The 21,947-nt window shown below is 43.0% G+C and overlaps 1 protein-coding gene across 2 annotated transcripts in view; it reads right to left on the bottom strand.

The window, feature by feature from the left end:
- Positions 1 to 21,947, bottom strand: part of kcnn1a (potassium intermediate/small conductance calcium-activated channel, subfamily N, member 1a) — a 205,472-nt gene that overhangs the window by 85,505 nt on the left and 98,020 nt on the right. For both annotated transcript variants that reach the window (XM_061919820.1, XM_061919821.1), the window contains exons 3-4: positions 8,736 to 8,831; positions 6,421 to 6,839 (exon numbers count right to left, since the gene is read on the bottom strand). In XM_061919820.1, coding sequence (XP_061775804.1) covers positions 6,421 to 6,839; positions 8,736 to 8,831 — 515 coding nt within the window. The remainder of the gene's footprint in view (positions 1 to 6,420; positions 6,840 to 8,735; positions 8,832 to 21,947) is intronic.

The raw sequence follows: 21,947 nt of genomic DNA, 5'->3' as shown, positions 1-21,947 counted from the left end.
GTGGGAACGAAGCTGTAGGAGCCTGTCTCTCAATTGTCTGGTGGAGTGGGTGAGCAGGATTGTCCTGTGTCCTCCTGTCCCTCACTGACACAAACACATCCAACTGCGTGCCAATAGTTTGGCTGGCTTTCCGGATCAGTTTGTCAATCCGGTTTAAGTCCCTTTTGCTGGTGCTGCTCCCCCAACAGACCACTGCGAAGTACAGGGCACTGGCCACAACAGACTGTTAAAATATCTCCAATAGCTTGACGCACACATTAAAGGACCCAAGCTTCCTCAGAAAAAGGAGTCTGCTCATGTCCTTCTTGTAAACAGAATTGCAGTTGTCCTTCCAGTCCAGACTCCCAGGTACTTCTACTGCCCCACCACTGCCACCTCCCGGCCCAGTATCTTGATGGTCATTCTCTTCCTGAAGTCAATGACCAGCTCCTTGGTCTTGTCCACATTAAGAACCAGATGTTTCGCCTGAGACCATTCCACAAAGTCAGCGATCAGTGTCCTGTATTCCGATTCCTGTCCCTCTCCGACCACAGCAGAGTCATCTGAGTATTTCTGCAGTTGGCAGGACCGGAAACTGTACTGGAAGTCTGAGGTGTACAGGGTGAACAGGAAAGGAGACAGGACGGTCCCCTGTGGAGCACCAAGACCACTGACCACAGTATCTGACAGGGAGCTCCCAAGTCGCACAAACTGGGGCCTGTCAGACAAGTAATCAGTGATCCAGGAGACAATGGATGAACTGACACCCATTCTAAGCAACTTGTCACTAATCGGAATTGGCTGAATGGTAAAAAACTCTTGTGGATGTACTACCAGTCTGTGGTTGCCAGTGTTCTGTACTACATGGCAGTGTGCTAGGGGTGGGGGGCAGTACATCTCATAAGGGCAGCTCCAGACTGGAGAAACTGATCAGGTGGGCCGGTTCTATGATCGGAATAAAACTGGACTCACTGGTGACGGTGGCAGAGAGGAGGACTGTGGAAAAACTAGTGAGCATCCTGGATAATGCCAGTCACCCTCTGCATAGCGTTATCAGTAGCCATAGGAGCCTGTTCATTTTAATGTTATATGTTTATTCTCAATGTTGCTTTTTATTGTTATTCTTATTGTAATATTTTTCTATTTTGTATCCATTTATACCCCCATTATTTACTTTTTACTTTTCAAATTGATCTCAACTCTGTACACTGCTGCTGGAATTTCTATTTTCCTGAAGGAACGCTCCTGAAGAAATCATTAAAGTACTATCTATCTATCTACCTATCTATATGGGAGAAAGTCGGCTAAACTTCCCAAAAGCCATGTCTTTCATGGAGCCTATCCGTTGTATCAACCGTGGAGAGGTGAGGTGAGAAGCCGCAGTCTCATATCACCTGGAAATAACGCACTTTGTTTCAGATAATAGTGTTACAGTCAAGCAGGAGACGAAGAGAATTAGATAACTGCTACAGGAGAGAGGAGGGGAGGAGCTGGAGACCAGGGAGGCAGGTAAGGCATGCATGAAAGTGTGTAACTGAGTTTGGGGTGGATAAGGCCTGTTTGGCTCGGGATGGATGCGGAAAGGCAAAGGGACAGGGCATCAGTCGTGGGGAGAGATGAGGCAAAGGCAGATGGGTACAGTAAAAGATCTGCAGGGATTAGTCAATAGTAGGGGAGAGAGGGAGGGAGCTGTATGTTATTGAGGGAGAATCCAAAGAGCTTAGTTAAAGAGCTTAGTTGAGGTAGGTTAGCTCTGAAGATGGGCCGCATCAAGACATGAGGGGCAAGAGTTAAAGCCGTCTAGTGCAACATTAATATTCCTTCCAACTCCACTCTGTCTCTCCGCTTTGGTGTCTTTCATCCCCCCCATCTAGGCATTTTCCAGGTAGATTCCATGCTTGTCCAATCTCACACCGTATTGCCCTCTTACTGGCTCTGGACCGCGGTTAAAGTGCGCTGGCGCAGTTAGCAAAAGAAACTCAAACAGCACTTTGGGAAACAAGCGCCTCTTTTAACCCCAGTCTTCGTTTTGTTTGTGAAATTGAAATGATGGGTATGGAAGGTAAACATGAAAACCTGCGTGCTGTTTTGATGTTTACGGGAGGGGGGGGGGGGGGGGGGGGCTGCGGGAGAAAGGGTTCATTGATGTAAATTTGACGAAAAACAAGAGGCACTGTCGTCTACCATTTGAATACCTCCTCAGTTTTGGAAGCAACTCACCGTACATTACATTATTTAACTGTGCAACACAACACATAGTGCCCACAAATCTTTGGCGCACTACATCATAAACACCACTAGTTACAAAAAAATTGCATTGAAAGACTTCACATCTGTCGCCCACTTGTATGCTCAGACTGTCTTTCGAGCGACTTCCTTTACAGAAAACTTCAGGTTGAAGCACAGGACAAAACTGTGGAAACCATTAGAGCACTCATGAATTAATTTTGAGAAGGGAGACACGTAATGAGATGGTAATGAAAGAACAGAAAGGCTTTTGCTCCTCAAACAAATCTTTGGAGTTGATTCTGAAACAACTTTGTGCAATATGGATCTATAACAATTGCATAAAGAAAGGAAGGGGAAAAAATTGAAGCGACAAATTGCCTTCCGGCCAACTTGGAAAGATGACTTGAAGGACAAATATCCACCTCCTCCTCCCTACTTGAGTCACTCCTGTGGATGTACTACCAGTCTGTGGTTGTCAGTGTTCTGTACTACATGGTAGTGTGCTGGGGCGGGGCAGTACATCTAAGAAGGACAGCTCCAGACTGGAGAAACTGATCAGGCGGGCCGGTTCTACGATCGGAATAAAACTGGACTCACTGGTGACGGTGGCAGAGAAGAGGACTGTGAAAAAACTAGTGAGCATCTTGGATGATTCCAGTCACCCCCTGCATAGAGTCATCAGTAGCCAGAGGAGCCTGCTCAGTGCTAGACAGCTTCATCCCAAATTCAGGACTATTAGACTCAAAAACTCCTTTGTCCCAGACTGAGAATAGGTCAATAGACGCTTGCTTCAAAGTGCTGCTCTTTGCTATGCTCCCAGTCCTAACACCCCAAGAGGGAACCTCTTGAAGGATGGTGGCACCTTCATGCCAATTCTAGAGGGCCTCCCTAATCCTTCTTTGGGATCTAAATTTGGGAAGGCCCGTCAATAGTTTGAGAGAGTGCTTGCCCTGCCCACCCAAAACCCCACTCAAGGCAGCAGTGGCGCCAGCTCGGTGCAAAAAATGATAAGTTGTTGTCTTTTTTTTTTCCACGGCTAAAGAGCGAGGACTCACATGGTATCCCTATGGAGCAGCATAGTGGGGAAATAGAAGGTACAACAAAACGTTATACAAACACACACACATGCACGCACTCACGCGTTCATGTGCTCACTTGCACCCATTCGTAAGAACCAGACGCACATCTGGGCACGCATGTTGTTCCAACACTGAAACCTAATGACATGCACTGGTCATGGGAGGTGTAACAAGTGTGTGTGAGCAAACCAATCCCTGCCTTTGTGAGAGGGATATCATATCGTTACATTTGATTTCATATTTTGCGGTTCAAAGCTTTTGGGTTCATCAGACCACTACGCAAAAGTCGAAGGCTATGTTTACCCAACATGTTTTGTTTTGATAAAGGATAATACGAAGCTGTAACAAAAACAAAAGTCTGAAAACTTAATCAGCATGTGAGGCTAGTGGATGGTGATGGTGCTTCGTACAAATGCATTTTTCCTCGCAGACTACATTTTTTGGCGTATAAGGGGCATATGAATCATCCATCCATCTTCTTCCGCTTATCCGCGGTCGGGTCGCGGGGGCAACAGCTTGAGCAGGGAAACCCAGACTTCCCTCTTCCCAGCCCCTTCGTCTAGCTCTTCCCGGGGGATCCCGAGGCGTTCCCAGGCCAGCCGGGAGACATAGTCTTCCCAATGTGTCCTGGGTGTTCCCCGTGGCCTCCTACCGGTTGGACGTGCCCTAAACACCTCCCTAGGGAGGCATTCGGGTGGGGTCCTGACCAGATGCCCGAACCACCTCATCTCGCTCCTCTCGATGTGAAGGAGCAGCGGCTTTACTTTGAGTTCCTCCCGGATGGCAGAGCTTCTCACCCTATCTCTAAGGGAGAGCCCTGCCACACAGCGGAGGAAACTCATTTCGGCCGCTTGTACCCGTGATCTTATCCTTTCGGTCATGACCCAAAGCTCATGACCATAGGTGAGGATGGGAACGTAAATCGACCGGTAATTTGAGACCTTTGCCTTCGGGCTCAGCTCCTTCTTCACCACAACGGATCGGTACAACGTCCGCTTTACTGAAGACGCCGCACCGATCCACCTTTTGATCTCACGATCCACTCTTCCCTCACTCGAGAACAAGACGCCTAGGTACTTGAACTCCTCCACTTGGGGCAGCGTCTCCTCCCCAACCCGGAGATGGCATTCCACCCTTTTCCGGGCGAGCTTTTAAAGAGCAGCTCGAAGACCTTTATGAAGAAGACGAAACATGGACCCAGATTTCCCTCGCCCGGACGCGGGTCACCGGGGCCCCCCTCTGGAGCCAGGCCCGGAGGTGGGGCACGATGGCGAGCGCCTGGTGGCCGGGCCTGTTCCCATGGGGCCCGGCCGGGCACAGCCCGAAGAGGCAACGTGGGTCACCCCTCCAATGGGCTCACCACCCATAGCAGGGGCCATAGAGGTCGGGTGCAATGTGAGCTGGGCGGCATTTGAATCAACACGATGCAATTACCCGGGAGCCGGGGACCACGGCTACAATAGAACCATGTTCCGCCATGACTGTTGTAACTATGATATACTGGCCCTTACCAAGACTGACCACTTAACCATACTTGCCAACCTTGAGATCTCTGAATTCGGGAGGGGGTTGAGGTTTGAGGTTTGGTGGTAGGTGTATATTGTAGTGTCCTGGAAGAGTTAGTGCTGCAAGGGGTTTCCGGGTATTTGTTCTGTTATGTTTATGTTGTGTTACGGTGCGGATGGTCTCCCGAAATGTGGTTGTCATTCTTGTTTGGTGTGGGTTCACAGTGTGGCGCATATTTGTAACAGTGTTAAAGTTGTTTATACCGTAACCTCAGTGTGACCTGTATGGCTGTTGACCAAGTATGTCTTGCATTCACTTATGTGTGTGAAGAAGCCGCATTGATAATGTGACTGAGCTGGCACGTTGTTTATATGGGGGATAAGCAGACCTGACGACAGGTTGTAGAGGACGTTAAAGGCAATGCCCCCAATGTTGTTTTCCGGGTAAAAATCGGGAGAAATTCGGGAGAATGGATGCCCCAGGAGATTTTCGGGAGGGGCACTGAAATTCGGGAGTCTCCCGGTAAAATCGGGAGGGTTGGCAAGTATGATCGCCATTTTCACAGGCTGTCCTTTTCCAATTCAGACGTCCATGTTAACGCTAAACACTGTTTCATGTAAACCAATAGCCGAAAACGTATTTCGCCCGTTACTTTCACAGGGCCGCTGTTAGCCATCGAGAAACATCTTAGCTGGGATATCTGTTCCTCCTCACTGTCTTTGGAGGTAAAACAAAACAAAGAATCTGATCTTTCTTGTTATTGCCAAGTCACCCATCGAGGTGTTAAACGCACCATCCAGCATTGGCATGTTTTGAGGATCTAGGGTTGAACGTGCAAGAGGAGGTGGTTAGTGAGCGGTGTGCACTCGGTGGGGGTAGTTAAGAGGAGCCACAGAGGAAGGGAGGGGATGTAGAGGCAGGCAAGGTGGGCTGCATCAGTAACCCGAACCAGACTGGAAAAAAAACAGCTTTTACTGCCTAGCACGGTGTCACATAGTTCTGACAAAACCTACTGCAATGAAGCTCTCACCCCCCAACCCCATCCCCATCTCCCTTGCCGATTCCCTTTCCTGTCCAACTATCCAAAGATGACTTAGAAACATCAACGCTGGCATTAACGTCTCATTTTCCTATGTAAATGCCAAATGAAGAACCAGAGAAAGGCTTTCCCTTCCTCCCTGCCTCCTCTTTCATTTCCAGTCAGAATGGTTGCTCCCCCCTTGAGACAAAGCCGGGTGTGCAGTTTGGGGCGGAAAAATGGGTAAAGAGGTCCAGGGGGGCTTCTCTGCATTACCAAAACAAATCATTCAGCAAACAAACAATTAGACACTCATGAATTATGGACAAGCCATATAGCAATAAACACAAGGCGCGGGGAGCTGTGCAGCGGTTGCTGAGCTAATGAATCATGTGTCAGGGTGTTGTTTGTTTTTTTAAAAACAGCCAGTTGTGTCGTGCGCGGGTGCCTTCCTCTCTGCGTGTTTATCGTAGCAAACCCACAGTGGTTTCAAGTGCAAATTGGTGACAACAAACACACTGAAAGATGCAAAGCGGAGCTAGTGAAGGAAGGAAGGAAGCGTTTCAACTTGACCCCAGCATTATCCAACATTCATAACCCGGTGTTTACCTCTCGCAGACGCGCACAGTCCAAGCAGCAATGATCCAGGATGAAATACTGAACACCAGCAGAACAGTTCCTGGGCAGATGGTCATGAGAGTTTTCATGACAAAGCGTGTATTGAAGTTGATCTTGTTGAGGGCGCCGATGCTGCGAGACGACGCGTCCGTGAACAGCTTGCTGTGAAGTAACATGACCCTGCCGATCAGGTAGAGTCTCAGGAACATGGGGATGGAGAGAATGATGTCCACGTCCGCGTCCGCCACGGACGGCGTGTACGTAAAGGCCAGCCGGGCCCTCCACGTGAAGACGTACTGGCCGGGAATGGGGTGAATGGCACACACCAGCAGCTCCAGCACGATGAAGAAGATCCGCTCATAGGTCATGGCTATCCTCCAGTCGTCCGCACCGTTGTCAACCATAAACAGCTGAGGACAATCAGAAAAACACATGTGCTTTAGGATTTTTTTTGGTCAATCTCGTCTCCCCAACATAAACATAAACTCGAAGTCTGTCTATGAATGTTCTCATTTACCCCAGGTCTTTGTAATCTCAGGGCATTCAATCGATCGCAATTGGACAGTTTGGTTGGTCTTAGAAGACGTTTCGCCTCTCACCCGAGTGGACTTCAGATTGGTCAGATCTAGTCTAGCGGCTGGTGCCAATACTTCAGCAGGTTTCATCAGTTCACGCTTATAGACTGATATATCTAGATTAGATTAGATAGTACTTTATTCATTCCTTCAGGAGAGTTCCTTCAGGAAAATAAAAATTTCCAGCACAATCCCATTCAAGATCAGACAAACATTACAGGGAGACAGAACAGGATCGCTGACGGGTCTGCCGGCTTCCAGCGCCCCTTACAAAAAAATGAGATACAGGTAAACGGGGGGGAATAGAAGATTAAAATAAAATAAAAAAAATCAGTCTAAGCCTAGGCCCTGGAAAGGGGTTCCAAACTGAGGTCAAGGGAAAAAAAAACAACAGCAACTCATAGCCATAGTACACATCCCTCTCACATGTGTGTAAGAGGGAGACAATCTAGTCAGATATCGTCTTAGACATGGATTGGTCAGAGCTAGTCTTAGACTTAGATTGGTCAGATCTAATCTAGCGGCTGGTGCCAATTCCTCAGTGGGCTTCATCAGTTCATGCACATAGACTTATAGTGGTCAGATCTCGTTTTAGACTTAGATTAGTCAGAGCGATTCTTAGACTTAGATTGGTCGGATCTAATCTAGCAGCTGGGGCCAATTCCTCAGTAGGCTTCATCAGTTCAATCTCATAGATTTAAATTGGTCAGATATCGTCTTAGACTTTGATTGGTCAGATCTCGTCTTTGAATCAATCTAATCTACCGGCTGGTGCCAGTACCTAGGTAGGCTTCATCAGTTTATGCTTATAGACTCATATTGGTCAGGTCTCGTCTTAGACTTAGATTATTCAGATCTAGTCTTAGAGCTAAATTGGTCAGATCTAGTCTAAGACTTAGATTAGTCAGATCTAGTCTTAGACTTAGATTAGTCAGATCTAGTCTTATACTTAGATTAGTCAGATGTAGTCTTAGACTTGGATTGGTAAGATCTAATTTGGCGGCTGGTGTCAAAACCCCAAATTTTATTACTCCAAAACCAGGAGGGTCTGCCCGGGCAGGTATGGTTTGCCCTAGTGAGAAAAACAACTGTTTTGATGCAAAAGAACAATACTACGGTCAAAGCAAAGCCAAAGACAGTCGTCGAAATGTATTTCCCCCTAGTTAGCATTGAGGTAATGTGTGGCAGAACGATCGCTGTGGATCGACTACTACCAGTCCAAAATAGTCGGGAATCACCCACGTTCGCATTCCATTCAGTTGTAAACAAATGGACCAACAAACACTCTGGTCACAGAACAGTTTTTAACTCCTGTTATTTGTTGGAGGCCAAATTGCAGAGTCTTTTAGGAATGGGTGAAAGAACAGTGTTGTATGTGGGAGACCAATCTTAGTCGAAAACTAGAGCTGAACCATGAACTGGGATGAGAGGCCAAACGTCTTCTAAGACAAGCCAAACAGTCCAGACGAGAAGTAATTCACCCAAAGACACAACTTCATTCTGTACAATAAAGAATCTTTGCACAAATGATTTCAACTGGAACTACAATCATTTCAAGTAGTTCCTATTACTTTTGTTAAGCAAGTTAGGTTTCATAAATTGCATAATTAAACCAAACTTTCAAAATTATATTATACATTTTTGTCACCGCAGATAGTGCCACACTGAACTCAAAAGCTGAATTGGCATTTGAGTTGTCATTTGTTAATCTATTTCTACTTGAAGACTCACCTGGATTTCCCGTGCGTGGTACATTATTATAAGACCAAGCAGTATAACAGTGGAAAGGCTGATAAGGCATTTCAGTGCAAATGAATATGAAGATTCCTGAAATGAGATAAAACAACAAAGTGATCATTAGATTTGTACCAAATTATCAAGACATCACAGCACAACTTTGTTGTTGCATGTAGGGTTTACACGATGCAGAGCAGGGTCCCCCAACCTTTTTTTTTTCCACCAGGGACCGGTTTAAAGTATGTATTATTTTCACGGACCGGCTTTTTACTGTACGTGTCGCAGACAAAAACAGCAAATTAACCATCCTTTGGCTACAATCTGGCACGTTAACATTTTATATGTCCATTAATGTGCATTGTCCCATGTACTATAACACAGGAGTAATATACATCTATTAACAAGAGTGCAAATAGGTGACTCTAGACCAGGGTCGGGACTCTGTGCATCGGTTGGGGACATCTGTGCGCTGCTGACCTGTCTCTGCTCGGGGTGGTCTCCTGCTGGCCCCACTATGGACTGGACTCTCAATATTATGTTAGATCCACTATGGACTGGATTCTCACTATTATGTTAGATCCACTATGGACTGGACTCTCACTACTATGTTAGATCCACTAAGGACCAGACTCTCACACTATTATGCTAGATCCACTATCGACTGGACTCTCACACTATTATGTTGGATCCAATATGAAATGGTCTCTCACACTATTATGTTAGATCCACTATGGACTGGACTCTCACTATTATGTTAGATCCACTATGGACTGGGTTCTCACTATTATATAAGATCCACTATGGACTGGGTTCTCACTATTATATAAGATCCACTATGGACTGGATTCTCACTATTATGTTAGATCCACTATGGACTGGACTCTCACTATTATATTAGATCCACTATGGACTGGATTCTCACTATTATGTTAGATCCACTATGGACTGGACTCTCACTATTATATTAGATCCACTATGGACTGGATTCTCACTATTATGTTAAATCCCCTATGGACTGGACTCTCACACTATTATGTTAGATCCACTATGGACTTGACTCTCACTATTATGTTTGATCCACTCTGGGCTGGACTCCCACAATGTTATGTTAGATCCACTATGGACTGGACTCTCACTATTATGTTAAATCCACTATGGACTGGACTCTCACACTATTATGTTAGATCCGCTATGGACTGGACTCTTACTATTATGTTTGATCCACTCTGGACTGGACTCTCACACTATTATGTTAGATCCACTATGGACTGGACTCTCACTATTATGTTAAATCCACTATGGACTCGACTCTCACACTATTATGTTAGATCTGCTATGGACTGGACTCTTACTATTATGTTTGATCCCCTCTGGACTGGACTCTCACACTATTATGTTAGATCCACTATGGACTGGACTCTCACTATTATGTTAGGTCCACTATGGACTGGACTTTCACTATTATGTTAGATCCACTATGGACTGGACTCTCATTATTATGTTAAATCCACTATGGACTGGACTCTCACACTATTATGTTAGATCCACTATGGACTTGACTCTCTCACTATTATGTTCGATCCACTATGGACTTGACTCTCTCACTATTATGTTAGATCCACTAATGACTGGACTCCCACAATGTTATGTTAGATCCACTATGGACTGGACTCTCATTATCATGTTAGATCCACTATGGACTGGACTCCCACAATGTTATGTTAGATCCACTATGAACTGGACTCTCACTATCATGTTAGATCTACTATGGACTGGACTCTCACATTATTATGTTTCTGTCTATAACAGAAAGTGCAAGATTGTCAGAGACATTTTAAAACAAGCTATGAGTGCACTTTTGTGCGTGATGTCACTAAGATGACATATCAAAACAACGGTAAATGAAAGTGCACTTTTAGTACAGAACGCCACTACAATAGTTTAAAACCAATAAAGTGCACTTTTGTGCATGATGTCACACGATATATTTCAATAAGTGTCAAATAAAAATGAGCTGCGTAATAGGAAATCAAATAGTGTATGTACTTCGCTATGTGGTAGGTTCCTGCGGACGTCAACTTTTGTTGTTGATTATTTTTTTCGTACGGTGTTGATCTGGAAATAGTTGCTTCAGCATTTTGTTGGTGTGGCACCGAATTGACATTTTGACAAGCACTCCTTATTTTGTCGCGGGTGACTTTTCAAATAATGCTACATTAGCAGTGGTGCTACTTTTTGTAGCAACGCTTTTTCCGCATAATTGTTCGTCTTCCCGCTTGAAGTCAAACCACGGCCAGACGATGGACCCCCTGCTGTTTTTCTTGGGACTTAATCCTTCTTTCATTTGTTACCAGATTCGAACCTTCTTTGTCTCGTATTACTACTCGCACCACTCCGCTAGCATCCCAGCTAACGTTACCATGTGACGTATGTGAGAAGGTGCGCTTGTTTTATGTCTCTGTGAGAAGGAGAGACAAGAAAGAGTGAGAAGAGACTGTAGTGTAATGCCCGCAGTTAAAAGCAACTGCGTGAGAACGTATACTCCAATATCACGATATAGTCATTTCTATATCGCGATATATTGAGTATATCGATATATCGCCCAGCCGTACATTACACTTTACATGTTTTTGCGCGTGACCCATGAATAATGACGCCATGACTGTTGTCGACAAATATAATAGTCAGCGACACATTTTATTGTCGACATTTCATGTGTCAGGTAAACCGTGATGAATGGGGCCATAAGAATCCCTTCCTACTGTAACGGTATCAAAATCTCATGGTACAATATTATCATTAACTTAGAATTTAATGGCAGCAACACATTGCAAAAAAGTTGTCACAGGGGCATTTTTACCACTGTGTTACATGGCCTTTCCTTTAAACAACACTCAGTAAACGTTTGGGAACTGAGGAGACACATTTTTGAAGCTTTTCAGGTGGAATTCTTTCCCATTCTTGCTTGATGTACAGCTTATGTTGTTCAACAGTCCGGGGTCTGCGTCACATTTTTATTGAGAGACATGTCTGGACTACAAGCAGGCCAGTCTCGGACCCGCACTCTTATACTACAAAGCCACGCTGTTGTAACACGTGCCTTGGCATTGTCTTGCTGAAATAAGCAGGGGCGTCCATGATAATGTTGCTTGGATGGCCACATTAACTTAAGGCTGAGTGGCCACATGCGTGGACAGCACCTTTTAGCTCTTATTTCCAAAATTGTGTACACTGCTGAATTGGGGTCTTATGGCCACTTACGTGGACACCCATACTGCCATCTAGTGGTGTCAGAAGAGTACAACATACAATGGAAATTGGTGGGAAAAAAGTGTAAAAATAAGATTTAGCATGTCACTATACATAAAGTACACGTTTGTGTACTTATGGACTAAGTACATGGTATCAAAAGAGGATGCTTAGTTTTTATTCTAATTAGGGTCCAATAAGCTCAAATAACAAAGCGAAATAAAAAAAAGCATGTAAACAAACAGCTTGGGCCTCAAAAGGTTAATCAGCATTAATGGTGCCTTCACAGATGTGTAAGTTACCCATGCCTTGGGCACTAATACACCCCCATACCATCACAGATGCTGGCTTTTGAACTTTGCGCTTAGAACAACCCGGATGGTTCTTTTCCTCTTTAGTCTGGAGGACACAACGTCCAGAGTTTCCAGAAACAATTTGAAATGTGGACTCGTCAGACCACAGGACACATTTCCACTTTGCATCCGGCCCAGCGAAGGGTTTCTGGGTGTTGTTGATAAATGGCTTTGGCTTTGCATTGTATAGTTTTAACTTGCCCTTACAGATGTAGCGACAAACTATAGTTACTGACTTTCCTGAAGTGTTCCTGAGCCCATGTGGTGATAACCTTTACACACTGATGTTGGTTTTTGATGCAGTACCGCCTGAAGAATCGAAGGTTCGTAATATCATCTCTTACGTGCAGTGATTTCTCCAGATTCTCTGAACCTTTTGATGATATTACCGACTGTAGATGGTGAAATCCCTAAATTCCTTGCAATAGCTGGTCGAGAAATGTTGTTCTTAAACAATTCGCTCCGGCATTTGTTCCCAAAGTGGTGACCTCCCCCCCCGTCCTTGTTTGTGAATGACTCAGCATTTCATGGAAGCTGCTTTTGTACCCAATCATGGCACCCACCTGTTCCCAATGAGTCTGTTCACCTGTGGGATGTTCCAAATAAGCGTTTGATGAGCATTCCTCAACCCACTCAGTTTTTTTTGCCAGCTTTTTTGAAACATGTTGCAGGCATCACATTCCAAATGAACTTATATTTGCGAAAAAATTTATTTTCTCAGTTCGAACGTGTTAAGAATCTTGTCTTTGCAGTCTATTCTATTAAATATAAGTTAGAAATGATTTGCAAATCATTGTATTCTGTTTTTATTTACCATTTACACAACATGCCAACGTCATTGCTTTTGGGTTTTGTAGAATAAATAGGCTGATTAAATGTTAATTTAATGGCAACAGAAAGATGGCAGTACACAATGCCACACGTGCACGAGAGCGAACACATGCATGCGTTCCACACACTACTTATTATTTTGAAAGTCTAAGCGAAGCACACACACACAGCGTCAGCAGGACGTCGCCAAACAATAAAGCCGCCGGTGTAGGTGCAGCCTGATATTATCCTCGGACGTGGTTCGCCGCCATCTAAACTACCAATTAATCAAAGCACGGCACTAAGAGGGGGGACTTTCCGTCTAATGGCAGGTGCAGAAAAAGGCAAGGCTAGCATTAGCTGAAGCCCACCACAGTCAGTGTCGCCGGTGATAAATAGACCAGCTGGATGCCAGAGCTGCAGTGTGTGTGTGTGTGTGTGTGTGTGTGTGTGTGTGTGTGTGTGTGTGTGTGTGTGTGCGTGTGTGTGCGTGTGTGTGCGTGTGTGTGTGTGTGTGTGTGTTCTTGTATTTCTGCCTTTCTTGAGACATCAACAAGGAAAAGTATCGTCAATATGAGGACCGGTAAGCAAGTTAGGACATAAATCATGGTCCCAATACGGAAAATCATTGCATCTCATAGAGAATGTCTTATTTGCACCCTTGGTGGTGAAATTGATCAAAATTAGGGTGGTCCCAAAAAGGAGAGATTTTTTCAAATTGACTCTGTTGCAAATCTTGTGTATTCTTTGTAACGTCTTTGTGTGTAGTCTGGCTATTGAGTTGTTTTTCCTGGTCTCAGTCCGGATCCCCTCCCTGGGAGCCTTGCCTTAAAGGCCTACTGAAACCCACTACTACCCACCACGCAGTCTGATAGTTTATATCAGGGGTCGGGAACCTTTTTGGCTGAGCGAGCCATACAAGCCAAATATTTTAAAAAGTATTTCCATGAGAGCCATATAATATTTTTTTTAAGACTGAATACAACTAAATGTGTGCATTTTTAAGTAAGACCAACATTTATAATAAGTCTCTTATTCATTTTAATAACATGGTTATCCTGAAGCTAACCATTAATGCGACTTCTTGAACAGGTGCGGTAGAAACCGGATGGATGGATTAAAATGCATGAGAATGTTTTATATTTTGAACGTTATTTTTGACACTGTGATTGCCAGCGGAATTATTCATTATTTACTGTTATTTATTTATTATTTTTTTGTTAAGCAATATCAGTTATGATTTATCCGAGAGCCAGGTGCAGTCATCGAAAGAGCTACATCTGGCTCTAGAGCCATAGGTTCCCTACCCCTGGTTTATATATCAATGATGAAATATTAACATTGCAACACATGCCAATATGGCTTTTTTAGTTTCCTAAATTACAATTTTAAATTTCCCGGGAGTTTCGTCTTCGAAACATCGTGTAATGATGACGTGTACGCAAGACGTCACGCGTTTTTAGGAAGTATGAGCGCTACACACACACACAGCTAAAAGTCGTCTGCTTTAACGGCATAATTATACAGTATTTTGGAGATCTGTGTTGCTGAATCTTTTGCAATTTGTTCAATTAATATTAGAGAAGTCAAAGTAGCAAGATGGAGTTGGGAAGCTTTAGCCTTTAGCCACACAAACACACGGTGATTCCTTGTTTAAAATTTCCGGGGGTGAAAATTTACTATGGATCAGAGCGCGGTCAAGCAAACATGAATCCAGACCAAATGTCAACCAGCAGGTTTCGGTGAGAAAATTGTGGTTAAAAAGTCGCTTCTTACCGGAGAAAAGCTGAGCTTGGGCCATCCAGGGGTGGCATGGCGTAGTAGGTAGAGCGGCCGTGCCAGAAACCTTAGGTTTGCAGGTTCGCTTCCCACCTATTAACATCCAAAATCGCTGCCGTTGTGTCCTTGGGCGGGACACTTCACCCTTGCCCCCGGTGCCGCTGATGGTGGTCGGAGGGGCCGTAGGCACAAACTGGCAGCCACGCTTCCGTCAGTCTACCCCAGGGCAGCTGTGCCTACAAATGTAGCTTACCACCACCAGGTGTGAATGAATGATGGGTTCCCACTGCTCTGTGAGCGCTTTGAGTATCTAACAATAGGAAAGCGCAATATAAATCTAATCCATTATTATTATTATTATTATTATTATCCACAAAGCTGCCGTCGACTCCCCTGAGACACTGCGCGTCAAGACACCCGTGGACATACTCCTCCGACTATCAGGTAATATTAAACTCACTAAAACAGTAGCAACACAATAGAAAGATAAGGGATTTCCCAGAATTATCCTAGTAAATGTGTTTAAAAACATCGGAATCCATTCCAATGCAATCGCGTTTTTTATTTTTTTTTTCTAGTCCGTCGCTATCAATGTCCTCAAACACGAATCTTTCATCCTCGCTCAAATTAATGGGGATATTGTCGTTTTCTCGGTCCGAATAGCAGTTTTTGTTGGAGGCTCCCATTAAAATCAATGTGAATATGTGAGGAGCCCTCACACTTGCGACGTCATCGTCTGTGACTTCCGGTAAAGGCAGGGCTTTTGTCTTAACACCGACAGTTGCAAACTTTATCGTGGATGTTCTCTACTAAATCCTTTCAGCAAAAATATGGCAATATCGGGAAATGATCAAGTATGACACATAGAATGGACCTGCTATCCCCGTTTAAATAAGAAAATCTAATTTCAGTAGGCCTTTAAACTGAATATTTTTTTCCTCACACCCCCGCCCCCCACCTTTTTAAGGGATGGCAGAAGTTGGCTGACCTGTCAGCGGTCCTGTTCTGTCTCCCTGTAATGTTAGTCTGCTCTTGAGTGGAACTGTGCTGAAAACTGTGTGTTGGTTTTAAAAATGCTCCCCTCTCTGGTCAACATATGAAATAACAAGTGTGTGTACAAATGTTATGTGCTCCCCCTCTGGCCAACATATGTAATAACAAGTGTGTGTAAGAAATTGAAATGTGCCCCCTTTTACCCAAATTATTTTTTTTAATAAATATGTATATAGACATACTGTAATAACTTGAAGTAAATAATGAAGATTAAAAACCAATTACAAACAAAAAATTCAAAAAAAATAATGAACTAAAATATTTTTATATTTGCATTGTTTGTATGTATTATTAATGTTGTAAATACAAATCTCTATATATCTAGAAAGGGTGGTCCTAAAGAGGTAGGGATTTTTCAGCGTTCTCAAGAAGGTATCAAATACAAGTGTGTGTGTGCGTGTGTGTGTGTGTGTGTGTGTGTGTGTGTGTGTGTGTGTGTGTGTGTGTTTATTTCTATCCTTCTTGAGACATCAATAAGGAAAAGTACTTTCCATATGAGGAGGTGTGAACAGTTTAGGACATAAATCATGGTCCCAATACGGCAAATCATTGCATCTCATAGAGAATGTCTCATTTGCACCCCCGGTGGTGAAATCCATCAAAATTAGCGTGGTCCCAAAAAAGATGGATTTTTCAAATTGAGTGTGTTGCAAGTCTTGTGTATTCTTTGTAACGTCTTTGTGTGTGGTCTGGCTATTGAGTTGTTTTTCCTGGTCTCAGTCTGTATCCCCTCCCTGGGAGTCCAGCCTTAGACTGAATATTTTTATACTCACACCCCCTCCCCCCACACACCAATGATTACCTGTTTCCACCTTTTTAAGGGACGGCAGAAGTTGGCTGACCCGTCAGCGGTCCTGTTCTGTCTCCCTGTAATGTTAGTCTGCTCTTGAGTGGGACTGTGCTGAAAACTGTGTGTTGTTTTTAAAAATGCTCCCCTCTCTGGTCAACATATGAAATAACAAGTGTGTGTACAAATGTTATGTGCTCCTCTGCCCAACATATGTAATAACAAGTGTGTGTAAGAAATTGAAATGTGCCCCCTTTTACCCAAATTATTATTTTTTTATAAATACGTATATAAACATACTGTAATAACTTGAAGTAAATAATGAAGATTAAAAACCAATTACAAACAAAAAATTCTAAAAAATAATGAACTAAAATCTTTTTAGATTTGCATTGTTTGTATGTATTATTAATGTTGTAAATACAAAACTTTATATATCTAGAAAGGGTGGTCCTAAAGAGGTAGGAATTTTTCAGCGGCTTCAAGAAGGTATCAAATACAAGTGTGTGTGTGTGTGTGTGTGTGTGTTCTTTTATTTTTATCCTTCTTGAGACATCAACAAGGAAAAGTACTTTCCATATGAGGAGGTGTGAACAAGTTAGGACATAAATTATGGTCCCAATACAGAAAACCATTGCATCTCATCGAGAATGTCTCATTTGCATCCCCGTTGGTGAAATCTATCAAAATTAGCGTGGTCCCAAAAAAGATGGATTTTTCAAATTGAGTCTGTTGCAAGTCTTGTGTATTCTTTGTAACGTCTTTGTGTGTGGTCTGGCTATTGAGTTTTTTTTCCTGGTCTCAGTCTGGATCCCCTCCCTGGGAGTCCAGCCTTAGACTGAATATTTTTTTACTCACACCCCCTCCCCACACACCAATGATTACCTGTTTCCACCTTTTTAAGGGACTGCAGAAGTTGGCTGACACATCAGCGGTCCTGTTCTGTCTCCCTGTAATGTTAGTCTGCTCTTGAGTGGGACTGTGCTGAAAACTGTGTGTTGGTTTTAAAAATGCTCCCCTCTCTGGTCAACATATGAAATAACAAGTGTGTGTACAAATGTTATGTGCTCCCCCTCTGGCCAACATAAGTAATAACAAGTGTGAGTATGAAATTGAAATGTGCACCCTTTTACCCAAATTATTATTTTTTATAAATATGTATATAGACATACTGTAATAACTTGAAGTAAATAATGAAGATTAAAAACCAATTACAAACAAAAATTCTAAAAAAATAATGAACTAAAATCTTTTTATATTTGCATTGTTTGTATGTATTATTAATGTTGTAAATACAAAACTTTATATATCTAGAAAGGGTGGTCCTAAAGAGGTAGGAATTTTTCAGAGGTCTCAAGAAGGTATCAAATACAAGTGTGTGTGTGTGTGTGTGTGTGTGTGTGTGTGTGTGTGTGTGTGTGTGTGTTCTTTTATTTCTACCCTACTTGAGATATCAACAAGGAAAAGTACTTTCCATATGAGGAGGTGTGAACAAGTTAGGACATAAATCATTGTCCCAATACGGAAAACCATTGCATCTCATAGAGAATGTTTCCTTTTCACCCCTGGTGGTGAAATCTATCAAAATTAGCGTGGTCCCAAAAAAGATGGATTTTTCAAATTGAGTGTGTTGCAAGTCTTGTGTATTCTTTGTAACGTCTTTGTGTGTGGTCTGGCTATTGAGGTTTTTTTTCCTGGTCTCAGTCTGGACCCCCTCCCTGGGAGTCCAGCCTTAGATTGAATATTTTTTTACTCACACCCCCTCCCCCCACACACCAATGATTACCTGTTTCCACCTTTTTAAGGGACTGCAGAAGTTGGCTGACACATCAGCGGTCCTGTAATGTTAGTTTGCTCTTGAGTGGGACTGTGCTGAAAACTGTGTGTTGGTTTTAAAAATGCTCCCCTCTCTGGTCAACACATGAAATAACAAGTGTGTGTACAAATTTTATGTGCTCCCCCTCTGGCCAACATAAGTAATAACAAGTGTGAGTACGAAATTGAAATGTGCACCCTTTTACCCAAATTAAAATTTTTTTTTTAAATGTGTGTGTGTGCATTAGAGCCATAGATCTAGAACATGAGAGAGTACCCACCACTAGTCTGAAATGCCATTTGTAAATGTATTAAACAGCTGGCTGGCTACAACAGAATAGGAATGGTGTGCTTATTATAATTACAATATGGACTTTGACCAGGAATGACTTCAACCAAACGTGGAAATATATTCCCAAATTGCAAGCGTGACGACTGCGAGAGTGCTGCTCATTACGATGTCCTTCTGGGTTCTTTATCACCACATGTATTTTTAGCTATCAACTAGATTGCTCGACCCCTCCTTCAGGTCGGCAACATGTTCTCGAGACATTCCAATGTCTCCAATTGTTTTGAGGACTCCCCGGTGGAATAACATTGAGTAAACCAATTAATCCACCTGCCACAGGTTCAAGGAGTTTTCAATCCCAGAGCTCAGTGCCTTTTTACGTCTTCCTCCCCTCCAGGGCTTAGGAACCCTTGTTGAGACCTCAATTGCTATCTGATGTGACGTGCGACGAGACATGGATCCTCGGCAAGCACGTGCTCCCTGTCTGCGGTGGAAGTGGCGCAGGATTTCCATCTCATTTTGACCTGGCTTGATGAATCGACAGAGGACCACCTAGTAAGTCACAGTCTAACTTCTTCTACGTCCCTTAGACCTAAGGCCCCTTCTACACTTATCCAGGGTAAATCCCACCTAACCTAATCCTTGTCCACACACACACACACGCACACACACACACACAATGGTCGTTTGAATTGAACTTTTCTGAACAATATCCAGTGTTGTGGTATTTCAATTAACACACAACAAATGCGCTCAGAGGAGATCATGTTTGAAAAAAGGTGACCGGTTTCTACAAAACTTTTGTTTTGAAGAGGGAACTGCAAACTTTCTGTTGATTTTTGCTTGGGCTTGTCAAAATATGAAATGTAGTTCTAAGTGAGACCTACATAGAGGTTTTTGTTTCATGTCTCTACGACATTCCTACTGGAAGTTACAGGCAGTTTTGTCTGTGTTTTCTTCCTAGGAGCAGTTTTGTCTGTGTTTTATTCCTCGGGGGCGCTAGAGCGCAATTTTGAGGTTTGGGGTTAGGTTTTTTGATTTGATCGCAATTTTCGCCAGTCCTAAAGTGTGTGTCCAGTTTGGTGAGTTTTGAAGCATGTTAAGTAAGTCAAATTACAGCTCAAAGAGGCAAAGGGGAGTGTTTTTACAAAACTTTTGTTTTGAAGGGGGAATTGCAAACTTCCTTTTGATTTTTGCTGAAGGATTTCAGTGTATGAAATGTAGGTCTAAGTGAGACCTACATAGAGGTTTTTGTTTCATGTCTCGACGACATTCCTACTGGAAGTTACAGGCAGTTTTGTCTGTGTTTTCTTCCTAGGAGCAGTTTTGTCTGTGTTTTATTCCTCGGGGGCGCTATAGCGCAATTTTGAGTTTTGAGGTTAGGTTTTTTGATTTGATCGCAATTTTCGCCAGTCCTAAAGTGTGTGTCCAGTTTGGTGAGTTTTGAAGCATGTTAAGTAAGTCAAATTACAGCTCAAAGAGGCAAAGGTGAGTGTTTTTACAAAACTTTTGTTTTGAAGGGGGAATTGCAAACTTCCTTTTTGATTTTTGCTGATGGATGTCAGTGTATGAAATCTAGGTCTAAGTGAGACCTACATAGAGGTTTTTGTTTCATGTCTCGACGACATTCCTACTGGAAGTTACAGGCAGTTTTGTCTGTGTTTTCTTCCTAGGAGCAGTTTTGTCTGTGTTTTATTCCTCGGGGGCCCTATAGCGCAATTTTGAGTTTTGAGGTTAGGTTTTTTGATTTGATCGCAATTTTCGCCAGTCCTAAAGTGTGTGTCCAGTTTGGTGAGTTTTGAAGCATGTTAAGTAAGTCAAATTACAGCTCAAAGAGGCAAAGGTGAGTGTTTTTACTAAACTTTTGTTTTGAAGGGGGAATTGCAAACTTCCTTTTGATTTTTGCTGAAGGATGTCAGTGTATGAAATCTAGGTCTAAGTGAGACCTACATAGAGGTTTTTGTTTCATGTCTCGACGACATTCCTACTGGAAGTTACAGGCAGTTTTGTCTGTGTTTTCTTCCTAGGAGCAGTTTTGTCTGTGTTTTATTCCTCGGGGGCGCTACAGCGCAATTTTGAGTTTTGAGGTTAGGTTTTTTGATTTGATCGCAATTTTCGCCAGTCCTAAAGTGTGTGTCCAGTTTGGTGAGTTTTGAAGCATGTTAAGTAAGTCAAATTACAGCTCAAAGAGGCAAAGGTGAGTGTTTTTACAAAACTTTTGTTTTGAAGGGGGAATTGCAAACTTCCTTTTGATTTTTGCTGAAGGATGTCCGTGTATGAAATCTAGGTCTAAGTGAGACCTACATAGAGGTTTTTGTTTCATGTCGCTACGACATTCGTGCTGGAAGTTACAGGCAGTTTTGTCTGTGTTTTTAGTTTTGGGGTTATGTTTTTTGATTGAATCACAATGTTCGCCAGTCCTGATGTGTGTGTCAAATTTGGTGAGTTTTGAAGCATGTTAAGGGGGTAAAATAACAGGTCAAAGCTGCGTAATAATAATAAAGAAAGAATAAAATGCTAGAATTTCAATAGGGTCCTCTGTCCCAAAGGGACATTCGGTCCTAAAAACAGCAAACAAGTCTAACTGAACATTTCTAACAGAGATGAAAGCACAGAAGTAAAATATTGCGATTATTTGATGGACTAGGGTGGGGGGTCAGCAACCCGTGGCTTTTAAGTGCCACCCTAGTGGCTCCCTGGACTTCTTTCAGAGATGTGTAAAAAATGGAAAAAGTTGAAGAAAAAATATTTGTGGTTTTAATATATTTCATGCCGGAGGACAAACATGACAAAAACCTTCATAATTGTTAGAAATCACCCTGTTTATGTTTTACATGCTTCACTGACGGAGTATTTGGCAAGCACCGTTTTGTCCTACTAATTTCAGCGATCCTTGAACTCATCGTAGTTTGTTTACATGTACAACTTTCTCCGACGCTGCCACAAAAACACGAGTTTTACGCCACTCCATCTTTTTTTGTCATTTTGTCCACCAAACGTTTTATGATCTGCGTGAGAATGCACAAAGGTGAGCTTTGTTGATTTTATTGAATTGCTGGAGTGCTTATCAG

Source organism: Nerophis ophidion, linkage group LG14, assembly GCF_033978795.1.
Source record: "Nerophis ophidion isolate RoL-2023_Sa linkage group LG14, RoL_Noph_v1.0, whole genome shotgun sequence".
Taxonomy (NCBI): Eukaryota; Metazoa; Chordata; class Actinopteri; order Syngnathiformes; family Syngnathidae; genus Nerophis; species Nerophis ophidion.
This window is presented reverse-complemented; position numbering and strand designations above follow the sequence as displayed.